Here is a 14,722-nt window from a genome sequence, read left to right as displayed (position 1 = left end):
ATAAGAATAGTTCAAAGTCCGAACAAAAAACATTAAATATAAAATTGATTTAAACAAATAAGAACCAGCTGGTTTCTGAGGTCGAAGTTGGTACAAATATTTAGGAGGAAAATAAGATTGTGTTCTTTGTGATGTGGGAGACATTTTATTATGTGTTGTGTTTTTACTCATCTTATGCCTGATGAGTTCCAGTGTTTCATGAATGTGCAGCCTCACAATTTAATTATTCAATTCAAATGTTGTGACTTAGTCTCTAGTTTTTGATAGAATTATTTGGATATTCACTGCATTATAGATCTGATATTAGTTTCATATACACACTGACTGGGCATGTTTTGAATGTATGAAACAAATTAAAACTTTAAGACAATGAATTTGTACTGAGCAGATGTTACTCAGTCAACATCCACCTTGCTGTCAGACATTCACATTAGATCCATCTGGTAAAACTGGTGACATCTGAGTGCAGAAACATTTTCCATAGCGAAAATTATAACCTTGGAACAAATATGAATTGAGCTTTAAAATTTTTCTAAAAAGTAATTGTTAAGTTCTACAATAAATCTTTTGCAACAATCTGGACACTTGAGTTATTATTGCTGTAAATTTAATGCGTCAAACAGGACGCATTTAGTTGCTTTATTTATATATATATATATATATATCAAAATACTGCTTGAGTTTAGGCACAAATTTAGCTACTCAATTCTATGCAGACCATTTTAACACAATCACAACAGTCTGGTGTAGTAGACTCAAGAAACGATTTAAATCAAAGTCTGATACATGTATACACTTGTTACTAAGTGCAAGCGGTGGATCACTTGCTAATCGAAGTTGTGACAATGTCAGTCCCTGTAAACAAAGTCTTAAAATACACAGACATCAATTAGTCACTTGCAAGTTTGCAAATGAATGTCAAGCCATGCGTCCGCTGCCCGGCACACTTCAGTAACACCGACACACTGTAGAGAAAGAATGCAGATAGGGCAAGTATTGACTTTGCAGGGGCAGGAGTTATTTTTAAGCCTAAGTGCATACCAGGGACAGCAACTGTGGCAAGTAACCGATCACAGGCAGAAAGGACCTTCACTACCGTCAGGAGCTTTAGATGAATACACACCAACAACCCTCAAATGCACTCAATCCAAACTAAAATAGATTTAACAGACAAAATGTATTGCATAGAACTTTTATTTAATCACAGACAGCAGTTTAGGTTTCACACATTTCTCAAATGAGCACATTAAAAAACATTCCCACACACAGTCTAAATCCATCATTTCTACAGCTCCCCTCTCGTCGAGGTATAAATAAGCGGGGGGGGGAAGGAAAAGCCAGGGTTGTCCTCCACTCACACTGCAACACACTGCAGGGAAATCAAAACACAAAAGTACACAATGAGTATTTCACCTTCAACATTTTGAGTCAAACAAGTCAAGAGCATTATGTCAGGATTTTATGATCAGCAATCAGATGCATAAATTAAAAAATGTACCCAGATCAAATGCTGAGGTCTGGATTTAAAGAGTTTATTTTACAAGAGCAGGTGAGAAAGAAGGTTCAACTGCTGAGACGAGAATTCAGCTGTGTGGCTATGAGCATGTTTCATGTGCACTATGGCAACAAAAGAGGAGACGTGATGCCCACCACACACCACATCTCCTTGCCCCCAGATACATGATGTCCTTGTAGGACACTGCAGCAGGTGCTCAACAATGGATGAAATCAGTAATGGCCAAGAGACACAACTGACCCAGCAAGGAGACTGAAGCCAGGAACAGTCTGGTGAATACTAATAACCAGCTGAACAGCAAATATACAGGGTGACAGACCTGAAACGTGGTTATTTACAGGAAAATGGCAGCTATTGTACATTAAAGCAAATAACTGGAAGAAAAAAATATTTTCAGGTTTTCACATCCAGCTCTGATATTTTATCCATCTATGGCATAATGACATTGATTTTACAACATCTGGACATCAAAGAGCGATTTCTCCCCAATTGGGTCAGAACACATTTCAAAGTGGTTTAAAAATGTGATTCAATAGCGACAATTAAAACTCAAGGCACATTACCTGATGTACAAATAAAATGTAACATTTGAAAATGTGTGTGAAGAGTATGTGTAATTGTGGTTCTGACAAACATGTTTAAATTAACAAACCCAGTTTGAATTTGATGGTGGATGAATCAGGAGCAGCTGAGGGATATCAACAACCCAGCCTGAGGAAATTGGTTTCAAACAAGCTAGTGCTACAAAGGGTGACCTTGTGAGGTAAGGCTTGTAATTGTTAAATGATACTCACCACACACACACAAAAATGGAGTCGTCAGGGTAGGTTAAATCTTGAATCCAAGTGCCCTCATGCAGACTTTATGTGCCTCAATCAGCTCTGTGCAGCTTTCCTCTCCCTTTTCAATGATGCTATGCAGGAAAAAAAAAAAAAAAAAAAAAAGGCATGAATAAATATTCTCTAACGACAAAATGTTTCAGTTCCTCAGGCGACAGACACTCACCAAGCATCCCTGACTTTCTTTGTCTCTGGACAAGCGCAGCATGGTTTCAGTGGCTTCTTCTGCTCAGTGCCCTCAGTCACATGAGCAGACTCCAGGCTGGCTGCAGAAACGGTCGACATCTTCAGGCTGAGGGAGACTAACATAAAGAGAGACATTTGAATATCCAGCAGAAAACATTAGATGTGCATTTTTCACTTTGCATCTCAGAATCACTCGTGGACAAGTGCAAGTCCAGAGAACAAGCTCAAGGTCGTTCAATGCAGATATTTTAATTATATCAACGCAAGTCACAGAAGATGACACTGATTAATAAAGCATAGGTGAAAATGACAAGAGATGCCATGTAGTTCCCCTCATCACACTAACCGCCACAAATAATGTCAATTAACAGTTTGGAGAATAATTTAGCTTTTTAATTAATTCAGGTTTAAGCTCTACACATTGTAAACAGTACATTTGAATTCAGAACTTGAAAGACACAATGGTCAGAATTGTTGTCAGACAATTTGATTATTAATTGCCTCTAATTCATAAAAGGATGGTTTCATATGGTCAAAGTCATCTTTGTCAATTCTGCCATATGTGCAGGACATACAGGATTGAAATGCTGTTTCTGATACCCGGTGTAAACAAAGTACGCAACATGTTAAGTACTCAAATCATAGTACACAGTAGGACATAGTATGCAGTGATGAGTCACACGGTGGCTAGGAGTAGTGCAAATCAGAATTGTGCAAAATTACTTCATGGGAAGTTGAATAAAACCACAGGATGTAGTAAATGGCAGTTGTAGTATGACTGAAGCATTTGCAGTAATAAAAAGTCAAATTACTACAAATATACATTATAATAAAAAATTAAACAAAAAAATACTAATTTCTGTTGGTTCTGGCTTCTACCAAGTAAATATTTGATGTTTTCCTTTCTGAGATGTGACAGTAAACTACTTGTGTTTGAATGGTAGCAGCAGTGGGATGTTACAGGTACAGTCTGTGCCGTTGCTTTAGATTCACATAGTGACCGTGGAGGAGGCTGATGATGATGTAACATGAACTCAGATCAACACAGAGGATTTTTACATTGAACCGGTGGAGCTAGCATCTTTAGCTTCCTGTTCTGCAAGTTAGCAAAGAGCTGCGACACCACAGCCCCAGAAACGTGCTCACGACCATTAACTGAGACCCAGCGGATCAATGAGCTGATGACGTCACGAACAACGTGGATTACAACCCGGTGGAGAATCTACAGCTCAGGTCTGTCACTTACTTGGATGGAGGACGAAGAACAGGGAATACTTCACCTTCAAAATGAACGAGGAAGAGAAGAGCACGTGTCCGCGTTTTATACAATCCCACGTGCCGCCAGCGGCAGCGGAGGCTTCTGGGAAATGTAGTACTTTGTCCTCAGCGGCCAATTGAAGGAAAGGTGAAACAACCCATTTAAATACTACAGCATAATTTCATGTGCACTTAGATTTTTGTGATATTAATTAAGACATAACGTTTCTAAATACAACAAAATGCTGGAAAACATCGATTTTAGAAAATAATCCTAATTCAGTGTCTACTAACTGACTAATATTAGTTTCCAGGCACCTACTGACCTCTGTTATACACAATAGTTTCATTATTTCCTCAGAAAACAAACAATACTCTGGTAACAGCTTATTAAATGTAAATATTCCCAGGTTTCTGTAAATAGTAAACTCAATTAAATTCCCCTTTTTTTGTCATAAAAACAAATCAATTTAAAAATTTGATAATATATAATAATTCTATATCAGTCCCACCTTAGGGAAATGTGCCATGTTACAGCATCAAATTAAAAATCAGGATGAAAACAATAAATTATAAGCACAAGGTAAAACATATTTAAAAGATAATACTATGAACAACCAGGAATGCATATTTAAATATCAGTTAAATTAAGCAATTAGAGACAAAGACGAGAGATCGAGAGTGAAAAGACTAAATATAAAAAATCGTAAACAGACCATAACATTATCAAATTATATGTAATTATCAGCTCCAGTGATTCTGAATCATGTATTCAGTGCCACACACACACACACACACACACACACACACACACACACACACACACACACACACACACACACACACACACACACACACACAGCCTCAACTTTACCATGACCTATATAAATGTCAACTCTTTCAATTCATAATTAAAGCAAAGTATATTATCACTTTTTTCAGCACCTTACTAGTGATTTCTTGTAAAATATCAAAATGTGTCACTGTACAATCTGTGACAATAATAATAAAATAAATGAAAAATCCTGTAAACATTATATGAGTTGAGAATGAACATCAGCCAATACACAAAGCTATTATTTTTCTACATGAGCAGGTTCTGTTGCAGATATTATATTCTGAGCTGTAAGAATATATTACCGATGGGCTCACCTCTGTGGTGTGGGAGTATTTTAATATGAAAAATGTACCTGTTCTGTCCGACAGTGGTAAAGGTGTATGTGTTTTCACATGTGTGCTGGGTCCACAGGACGTCAGCGCAGCACAGCAGTGCGTAAGCAGCATCACTGAGTCACTTACTCTGGTTTGGGGGCCAGCTGTGTGCTAGATAAATGAGCAAGTAAGCACATTGTAGGTTTAATCTGTATGGTGTGATATATATATATATATATATATATATATTTATATATGCACCTCCATGTGAAACACACTCTGCAGTCTTTCCCCAGGAGTAGAATCCATGTAGTGTGGCACTAGAGCTGAACATACGAGTCAAATACCTTTTAATTCACTCTGAGTTTTATCTTAATTCTGTCATTGTTTTGTTTTTTTCATGTAGAAATCTGCCCCCTGATGGAGAAGAGGTGTAAGCCGAGGTCCTGACCACGTGCCACCTCCTCTTCACAGCTGCTAAAAGCTTCCAGCAGTCTCTAGAACACGCAGAAGGGTTTTTATTTGACTGGTGTTTGCTATGCGTACATATAATAATTATCCCCCATGTTCTGTATATTCCAATAAGCCTTGTCCCTTTATGGAAATGCAAAAATGTCATTGCCATCACACAAAACAGTGCTCCAGAAAAGCTGAACATTTATTTAGGTCACATTATGTCAATGGATTACAAACACCCATGTTTTTTTTTAATCCAAGCAAAATACAACAACTCAGGCATTTCTGTTATCTTACTGGACAGCAATTGTCAGACTAAACCCTGTTATTGTTATTTTACTGAGTGACAAATATCAACCCTCTAATAAGGGGAGCCGAAGGGGGACAAAGGCTCCGAGTTCATTTCTGTCCAGTTTCTGCAAAAATAACTGAGGAACATTTTACTTTCTCTGAGCAGCGTTATGTTCTGCAGCATTTGAAACACTGAGATAATCATGTTGTCTTACCCTCTTCTGCTTCATATGTGTAATGACAGAAGCCAAGATCGAAAGTCACCGTTAATTCTGTACAGGACATAGGAGGGATTTAAATGATGTTTCTCTCTGCGCCCTGGGGTAAACATATCAGTATGCAACATATTAAGTACTCAAAACATAGTACACAGTACAACATAGTATGCAGTCATAAGGCACACAGTGGATAGGATGAGAATAGTGCAAACTGGAAAAGTGCAAAAATGGATTGAGTGTGCAAAAATACTTAATCACAATTAAGCAGTGTGACATTATATCACCAAAATACCTTATACTTAGGAAGGATGGTTTCTTGTTCTGCCTTTTCACCAAATACTTGCAGTTTCCAGAACAAGATTATTATGTTATTTGAAAACTGTAATTTGGATTTGAAGCTCAACTAAAAGAAAAACTACAATGGTTATGATATTCCTGTGCACGGTCACAAGGGGTTGTTGCCTATTTCAGAGCGAACGTCAGAGGAGCGTGCACCCAAACAGTTCGACAGTCCATCACATCACAATGTGTTTTCCAATAACACTTCACGTATCCGTCCAACTCATTACCAATACAAATCCCTCTTTGTAAGTGGAGAAACGGTTGCTGTTTCCTGTACCTCTCTTCTCATGTCCCATGATACTCTGAGCAGAGTCATCTCCTAAATTGTCCCTCTCATTATCAGACATCTCACCTCATGCACTAAGCTGCCAGCAGTTCACCTCACCCACTGGCCTGACCCCTCAGTTAATTCCCACATGCTGCTACATCCTGTAACATCATTTTGTGGTTCAAACTTCGCCTGCCTCAAAATCCCACCAGCCCTCCATGGAAAACCGAAAAGATAAGACACAAACATGTTTTTGCTTCTGATGTGAAAAATGCAAACAGAGAGCACGGTAGCTGGCTCCGAGCTGCGAGCATATGTACAGCATCACCAGCATCAGGTAACACAGTATAGTGTTTAATTACATCCCTGGTAGAGACGGCTCCGACCGAACTTGTCCTCCGCACATGCTGGCAGATGTCGAGCTCACGTGACTATAATTGTGATCCCCTCAACACACACACAGGCACACACAGGCACACACACACACGTCATTGTCTTCAGTATTAATGTGAGCTGGACCTTACCCTCTTGACATGGCTTGATTTATGTGGGGATGAGACACAGACACTGAATAGTTGATGAGCTGGGAGAAAAAGAAAAGAAGTGTAGGGGTTGGGTGGGGGCAGAAATAGAGAGAGGCTGACGGAGAGAGGGAGGGAGGGAGTGAGGGAGGCAGATGAAAGGAGGGTGTCCGCTCGCCTCGCTCCACACAGCTTCTATAAGCCCTTAGGTTTGGAACGTTGGTGGAAAATTACCCCGTGAACAAGGGGGGAGGTCAGAACTGGTCGAGTCAGACTCCACTCGTCCTGAGAGGAAGACGCAGCTGCCGCATAAGGGAGGATGGAGCGTGCGATGGGCTGATCAGAGGGGACCAAGGTCGGGCCATGGAGAAACTAAAAGGTCCCACAGAGGGATGCACTATGTCCACCTGTGGATGGAGAGCCCTGCTCCTCCCGCAGCTGAACAGACAGTCGCTGTACTTGTACGGCAGCGAGGTGGCCGTGGAGAAGGAGTGCCTCCGACAGCTGGAGAGCGGGGTCTTTGTCATTCACCCTTTCAGCCTCATGAGGTATTTGATATATCTGATTCAGGCTAGTCCTGTTCCTTAGCCCTAATCCCAACCCTAACCCCAACCCTAACCTCAACCCCAACCCTAACCCCAACCCCAACCCCAACCCTAACCCCAAAACTCCATACATATTTTTAGAAGTTGTGTTGTTGAAGTGAGGTCCTGCAGGTATTTTGCTGTTATCCTATGTTATCTTATCTTCTATCCGTATTGGAAGTGTAATAATGAGTCGTTTAATTGATTAATTATTGATTGATAGAAAATTTATTAGGAATGATTTTAGTAATAAATCAAAAGATTGCAAACATTTTCTGGTTCCAACTCGGTTTTACAGATTTGAATTTTTTCAGAATATTTTTACATTTGAAAGTGAAGTGATAAAAAACAACAACCTTGATGGTTTAGGGTGTGAGGAAATTGTGTTTTATGATATATCATATTACAAATATATAAAAAGTGATTTGGTCAATAATCTATAAATTAATAGCAGATTTATCAGCAATATAAAATGATCAGCCCATCACCTACTCACCTACTTTATTCATATTTATAATTTTACTTATTAGTCAAAAATTATTCATTATGATTATTTGACTTGCACTTCTGAAAAGATTGCACATGTGAAAACAAAAATAGATTAATTTGTGTAAAATATAAAGAGAAATCAAACATAAGAAATAACAGAGATAATTAAGTGAGAGTTTAAATGATTAAAAGTCTTGAAATTCACGTTTTTTTAGGTGCATTTAAAGATAATAGCTGAGGATTGGAAGAGGAAAAAGCAGATGGATCCAATTACTGTGTTTTCACAGACGAATGGCTTTGCATTATCCATATTGTTATTATCAGTCTGTAAGGCGATCAGATGGAGTGAAAACAGAGAGGGGATGAAACAATCAGGATCAGCGAGCAGGGAGTTATTTGAGCCTGGTATTGAACCACGGCTGAGGAGTTGTGCAGTTATAGTATCAGAGAAAATCATCCTGCCGCAGCTAATGAGTCCCTCTGGCAAATGAACTGCGACTCTACAAAACCACATAGTAAACAAGATCTGAGGTTCACTCACCAGTCACATGTGATTTTTTTTGGTCCTGTAGGAGTTACTACATCATGTGCATGATGGCCATCACGTTTCTGAACCTGATCGGGATTCCCATGGAGATTGCTTTTCTGGACGGGACCAGCGGGCTGGCATGGGAAGGATTTAACGTGTTTTCAGACACGCTGTTCCTGATAGACGTGGCTCTGAATTTCCGCATGGGCATCATAGCAGAGGACAGCGAGGTGAGAGTGGATGTGCTCTATTTTCAGACACAATCTGGGAGACTATAATCCCCGTGCAGACAAGCACGTACAATCCATCTCTGTCCCATCTGTAATCTACTCAATACACGAAAGGCTAGATTAACAAACTTGCCCCCTCATCTCCTGGACACCGGCGATATTGGCACCTGCTGTTTGATTTTATAACAGGGATTATTGTAATGGTTGAATGAGAAGTATAACATTTCCAATTAAGTATTATACAGACAACTACATCCTGTTTGTTTTCATCTGCATATGTTCCCGCACTTCTATCTTGGCAATCCCAAATTGGCCCATCTGTGGTGTTTACTCTGGATCTCACGAGCATCTGGTTTCTCCAGATTTATTCTCAGTCGGTTTATGCCTTGTTTGAAATATTCATGCATGAGCTTCCCCAACAGCTCAATGATGTTGTCAAATCCATTCAGATTCTCTTCTTTGAGCAGAACGCTAATCTTATTTGACATCACTGTCTCCCTTAATGTTGGACAATCGCCCAAAAATATTGGTTCAGTTCAAGTGTTAAATTATACATCTGATCTGGCTGCACGGCGTCTTCATCCATCTGCTCGATCTGCTGCTCTGTTCTCTATCACAGGAAGCTATTCTGGATATCAAGCGGATCCGGCTCAGTTACCTGAGGACATGGTTCATACCGGACGTCATAGCTGCTTTCCCGATCGGCTACATTCTGCTGTTTGCGGTAATGAAGAGATCAAACTGTTGAAGCAGCAAAAAGCCCACAGTGTGCTTCAGCGTGTGTCAGTGCACAAAACCAACATGCTCTTAATTTTACATGAATTTGTTGGTGGTTTATAATTAAAAGCTTGTGCAGCGCTTAGAGCTTTACAGACGGTAAATAATTGAGAAAAAGTAAATAAAATAATGTGTTGAGAACTTGAGAGTATTATAATATGATGAATATAAAAGATGACAATAATATCAATAAAATAAAACATATAAAGTGACTATGAATTTTTTATTTCACTTTCCCAGGACTTGCATTACAACAGTGATGACAACCCGTCCAAGACCAACAAGATGATGAGGATCCTGATGTTTGTTCGGATCCTCAGCTTGATCCGACTCGCCCGAGTGTCCCGACTCGTCAGGTTCTTCAACGAAGTGGAGAAAGTAAGTTCAAACGCCTGGCGCTCTTCAGAGCTCCCCCCTGAAACTCAATCGACCTTTCTCCCCGCCCGCTGAAATCTTACCAGGCCTGGATCAGATGACAAATCTGACTTTGACCACTGTCAATGTCATCTGTGAAACAAAAGCCGGCCCGTTACTCAACAGTTTTCTCACCTTTTTCTTATCACATGTGCCCAAAGGTAACTGCTCAAACAACAGATGCTTAAAGAAAAGTAAAGAGAGAGATGATCCCAGATTCACTTTATGCTCATACTCATCTCTTCTTGCTGTTAGGTGACACTGGTTCCAACCACTGTTCCACCATGTCGCCCTAAACCAGAATAATCTTTCCTCATTTTTACATCAAGTTAAAGTCATAGAAAGAGACGTCAGGTCTGCACAGGAGGTTTAACTTTTGTATTCATGACCTGTCTTTGCTTTGGTTTCAAGGTCTTTATTTATAGCGGGTGTTCAATCACAGTGAATAATGCTGTAAAATGGCACATACTGTATCTGAGCCACCAGGATTGTGTGGACGTAGTGCCATAAAGTCACGTGTCGTTTCGTGTCAACCCCTCTTTAGGTGTCAAATGCAAACCTGGAGGTGGTCCGCCTGTTCTTCCGCATCCTGTCTTTGTTCATGATGATTTTCCTGCTGTGTCACTGGAACGGCTGCATCCAGTACTTTGTGCCCATGCTGGAGGAGTTCCCCTCTGACTGCTGGGTCCGCAAAGAAAACCTGATGGTAAAACTCAACACTGAATCAATATCACATGGATTCATGGTTTACAAGATGTTGTTACGCTCTCACATGAGTGCACTTGTATTTCGAGTTTCCAGACTGATAAGGACCAGCACAGTAAAAACCTCAAGAGAGCAATTAGACTTTGTGGTACAGACCGCAGTTCTACGGAAACTACCACTAATGATGTAAATATTTCTTCCAGAATGCCACAGTGATCGTGAAGTACTCATGGGGAGTTTTTCGAGCTCTCTCACAGATGATTGCTCTCTCGTACGGCTCCATGGATGCTCCAACAAGTGAGAGATATTGATTTCTTTATCCAACACTAACACCATTTGAAGTAAATGTGTATCACATTCACTCTCAGATATAAATACACCAAACATAACACTAAATGAGCTGGTGTGTGTGTTGGCCCCAGATTATGTTGAAATGTGGATCGTCATGGTCAGCATGGTGTCCGGCTGTCTGATGTACACCGTCCTCGTGGCCAACGCCACCGCCATGATCGCCAACACCGACCCAGCAGCCAAGGAGTACAAGATCAAGGTCCTCATGGGTGACAATTACTATCCTTCATCAGCAAATACACACCATATTAAACAAGTTATTACACCAGCTAGTAGTACTGAGTAGAAATTGGTTCCAATTCAAAGTCAAAATTATTTTAGACTAATACAAAAAAAATTGTGGAGAACTTCCCAGAACTCAAATTACAAAGTTCTTGACACAAGGCAACACATTTAAAACAAAATCATATGAAAAAGAGATACAAAATTTTAAAAAGTAAGATGAAATCAGGATTAGCTGGAAATAACAATAATATTAGTAGGCAGAGGAAAATAAAAGACAAGGACATTTTAGATATTATATTATATATATATTAAATTATGTTATATGTTAGAGACCATATGAGTAAATGATGGTGTAAAAAATTGATATTCACTAAATATTACATACACCATCGCAATGATTTATTGGATTTAAAGTGGAGGATTAAAATAAAGAATGTCAAGCCTTTCTTAATTATTAAATGGACTAGTTATTTTTTTTCATGTGATATTTCTTCTCTCGTTATTAATGCAGTTGTATTATAATCCTTGTAAGGGTAGGAATGAGCCGTTGGAAAACTATGACTATGCAAATATTGAGTATCTGAGACACTCAGAGTGGAAACCTTGTGACTCTCTGCAGATGAGTCGCTTGGAGCACTACATGTCCTTTATGAAGCTACCGCCTGAACTGCAGCTCCGCATCAGCAACTACTACCAGGCTCGCTATGGGGGGAAGTGGTTTGACCAGAAGGACGTGATGGACACGGTGTCTTCAGCACTCAAAGAGGTAAATGCTCATCTCTGGACTTCTGTGTGTTTACCATGTTTACCATGCTCATATGAAATGAGTCTGTTCTCTCATGGTGGGTGTGTCTCAGAGGTTTGGAGACCTCACCCACATACAAACGTCTGAAGAGGTAAACTAATAAAAAAGTAATTTCAAAGTAAAAAATGAACACAACATTGCCAATGTGGTGGAGAAAGTTGAGGCAGTTTGAAACAATCTGTTAGAACAAACTGAATTAAATCAAACCCCCAACAACACTATTTTTTAACCTCTGACTCTTAATGTCAGGCCTGGTTCTTGCTTCCTGGTCATTCATATAATAATAATAATAATAATAATAATAATAATAATAATAATAATAATAATAATAATTATTATTATTATTATTATTATTATTATTATTATTATTATTATTTTATTATTTTATTTTTTATTTTTTATTTTTCTTTCTTTCTTTCTTGTGAATTGATAATCATTTCTAATGATTTTTCAGCAAATCCTGACAGTGATGTGCAGCCGGCTGCTGAGAAAAGCTCCAATGTTTCAGAACAGAGATGAAAACTTCATCAGTGCCCTCCTCCCCAAACTGGAGTACGAGGTCTTCCAGGAGGGAGACGTCATCGTCCGAGAGAATGTCCCGGGCGACCGCATGTTCTTCATCGACCACGGCCAGGTCCTCATGGAGAGCGATTCCTACGATAGGGAACTGTGTGATGGAGACTTTTTTGGAGGTGGGTGGGATTTTCTCCATTTTTTTAATATCTACAAAGTGTTTACTTTGATTTGGAAATTGATTTCCAGACAGAGATAGACAGAAAAAAGTTGCGAAACATTGGGGAATTATATTCATGGTTAATTTAAGATGTATTAACATCAGAATGTGTTTTACAACTTATTTCAAAAGTTTTAAACTTAATGAAACTGAAATCAGGCCAAGTATGTGACACAATACTAACAATAAGTACATGATGCTGTGTAAGTATTATAATGAACAAAAAGTACTATAAGCTCATTTGTGTTCACATTTTGTGTTTTTAATTAAGCAATATCACAATTTTACAGTGTACTTAAATATATACTTAATATTCTCTGTTTAAATTTGATATTTGCTGAGTCATCACTGTGATACTACTTCCTTTGACCATGAGTGTGTTCAGGGTATCAATTTAAAGTATTTATTTCTCATAGCCATAGAGGATCAGTTCACTCAAATTACAGGAAACCAAGAATATGCAGTTGGAGTTTGAGATGTCTCTCATTTGGGTGTTCTGCCTCCACCTCAATGCAATGGACAATGAACATTAATGAAATTCCATATGGTGCTGAAAGTTTTGGAAATTTAAGAAAATAGTTTTTTCCTGTGTCATTTTGACCTTGTGGTTAAAACCCATACCGTTCATTTATTACAATGTCAGTGTCTTCACTCATTTCCTGTCACCTATAGAGCACATTTTAATAAAAGAATCAGCAGTAACATGCCTTCCTTGAAATAATGATCCTAATAATGCACAGTATATCTAATGCACAGTATTGCTAAATTTAATAACCCAGTTAATCAAATTGTTTGGGTCCAACTAAGTTTGTATATCGCTGGGTCTTTAGCATTATATGTTGCTGTCTCACTTGAAGACATTGTTCAAAACTCCATTGAAAAATCCATAAAAAACGTCAATTTTCTGTTTTATAAAAGCAGTTCATAGTTGCACTCTGGATAATCCACAGATGTCATCGTGAGCACTTCTCACTGGAGCTACTTTCTGCCAGAGATCGTCCAAAACAGCTGACAGCTGGTTGTGAGGATTATCTACAGTAACATGGATCATGTTTCTAGGAAAAGATGTTGCTCTTGTCATTTTAAGACTCTGTGAGCTCCGCAAAAAATGTTTTCCATTGCATTGGGGAAAAAATCAGAGGCAGGCATATGGTACTATCTCAAAGACATATATTTTGATTTACTGATGAATTCAATATATTTGGATTATATTTTAGGTAGATATAGTCAGATTTTTCAACATTTATCACACATTCTGAACACTTCTATTAGTTTGTTTAAGTTCGCATAGGCGAGCAAGACAGATTATTTTTTTACCCATTGGCAAATGAAAGTGAATAAATCAACATTTTCCAATTTGTGGGGCTGATTTAATTCTTAGGCTGAAGTGGGAACAAGTCATAATCTTTTTGGCAGCAAACCTCAGCAGCGTTTAGAGCTAAGCAGGCTTCCCGAAACAACTCAGCTAAGTCTGGTTATTTAATTTAGGATTAATTGTCAGAGCTCATCCCCGTCATTAGGGTTTACTCGCTCATTAACCACGCTCTTGTGGTTCCCTCTGTGTGTGTGTGTGTGCGTGTGTGTGTGTGCGCTCTACAGAGACGTGCGTGCTGACCAAAGGCAAACATCTGGCCACAATGAAGGCGCTGACCGACTGCCAGTGCTTCACTCTGTCCTGTGACGACTTTCGGGAGGCGCTGCAGGGCTTCCCAGATGTCAAGAAGGACTTGGAACAAATGGTTGAGCTCAACTCTGATGGTGGACTCGTGTAAGACCAAAAAACTGATTCCATATGTGGACATGAATTGGACATTTACTTACCGAGGAGATGGAC

General features: G+C 39.1%; 2 protein-coding genes across 2 annotated transcripts; one reads left to right on the top strand and one right to left on the bottom strand.

The window, feature by feature from the left end:
* Positions 1-1,178: 1,178 nt before the first annotated feature.
* LOC117755225 (cytochrome c oxidase copper chaperone) lies at positions 1,179-3,895 on the bottom strand. The gene is made up of 4 exons (XM_034574822.1): positions 3,788-3,895; positions 2,522-2,657; positions 2,311-2,429; positions 1,179-1,369 (listed from the first exon to the last, which is right to left on the bottom strand). The coding sequence occupies exons 2-3, from the start codon at positions 2,638-2,640 to the stop codon at positions 2,345-2,347; spliced, it is 204 nt and encodes a 67-aa protein (XP_034430713.1). The 5' UTR covers positions 2,641-2,657; positions 3,788-3,895; the 3' UTR covers positions 1,179-1,369; positions 2,311-2,344.
* Positions 3,896-7,178: 3,283 nt separating this feature from the next.
* hcn5 (hyperpolarization activated cyclic nucleotide-gated potassium channel 5) lies at positions 7,179-14,662 on the top strand. Its single transcript, XM_034573548.1, has 10 exons — positions 7,179-7,594; positions 8,692-8,878; positions 9,498-9,602; positions 9,896-10,033; positions 10,614-10,775; positions 10,978-11,071; positions 11,197-11,324; positions 11,970-12,116; positions 12,610-12,847; positions 14,488-14,662. Exons 1-10 carry the CDS (start codon positions 7,410-7,412, stop codon positions 14,658-14,660), a joined length of 1,557 nt encoding a protein of 518 aa, XP_034429439.1. The 5' UTR covers positions 7,179-7,409; the 3' UTR covers positions 14,661-14,662.
* The last annotated feature ends 60 nt before the right edge of the window (positions 14,663-14,722 follow it).

Source organism: Hippoglossus hippoglossus, chromosome 21 (assembly GCF_009819705.1).
Source record: "Hippoglossus hippoglossus isolate fHipHip1 chromosome 21, fHipHip1.pri, whole genome shotgun sequence".
In the NCBI taxonomy this organism is placed as follows: Eukaryota; Metazoa; Chordata; class Actinopteri; order Pleuronectiformes; family Pleuronectidae; genus Hippoglossus; species Hippoglossus hippoglossus.
The sequence above is the reverse complement of the archived record's forward strand: the minus strand, read 5'-3'. Positions and strand labels throughout refer to the sequence as shown.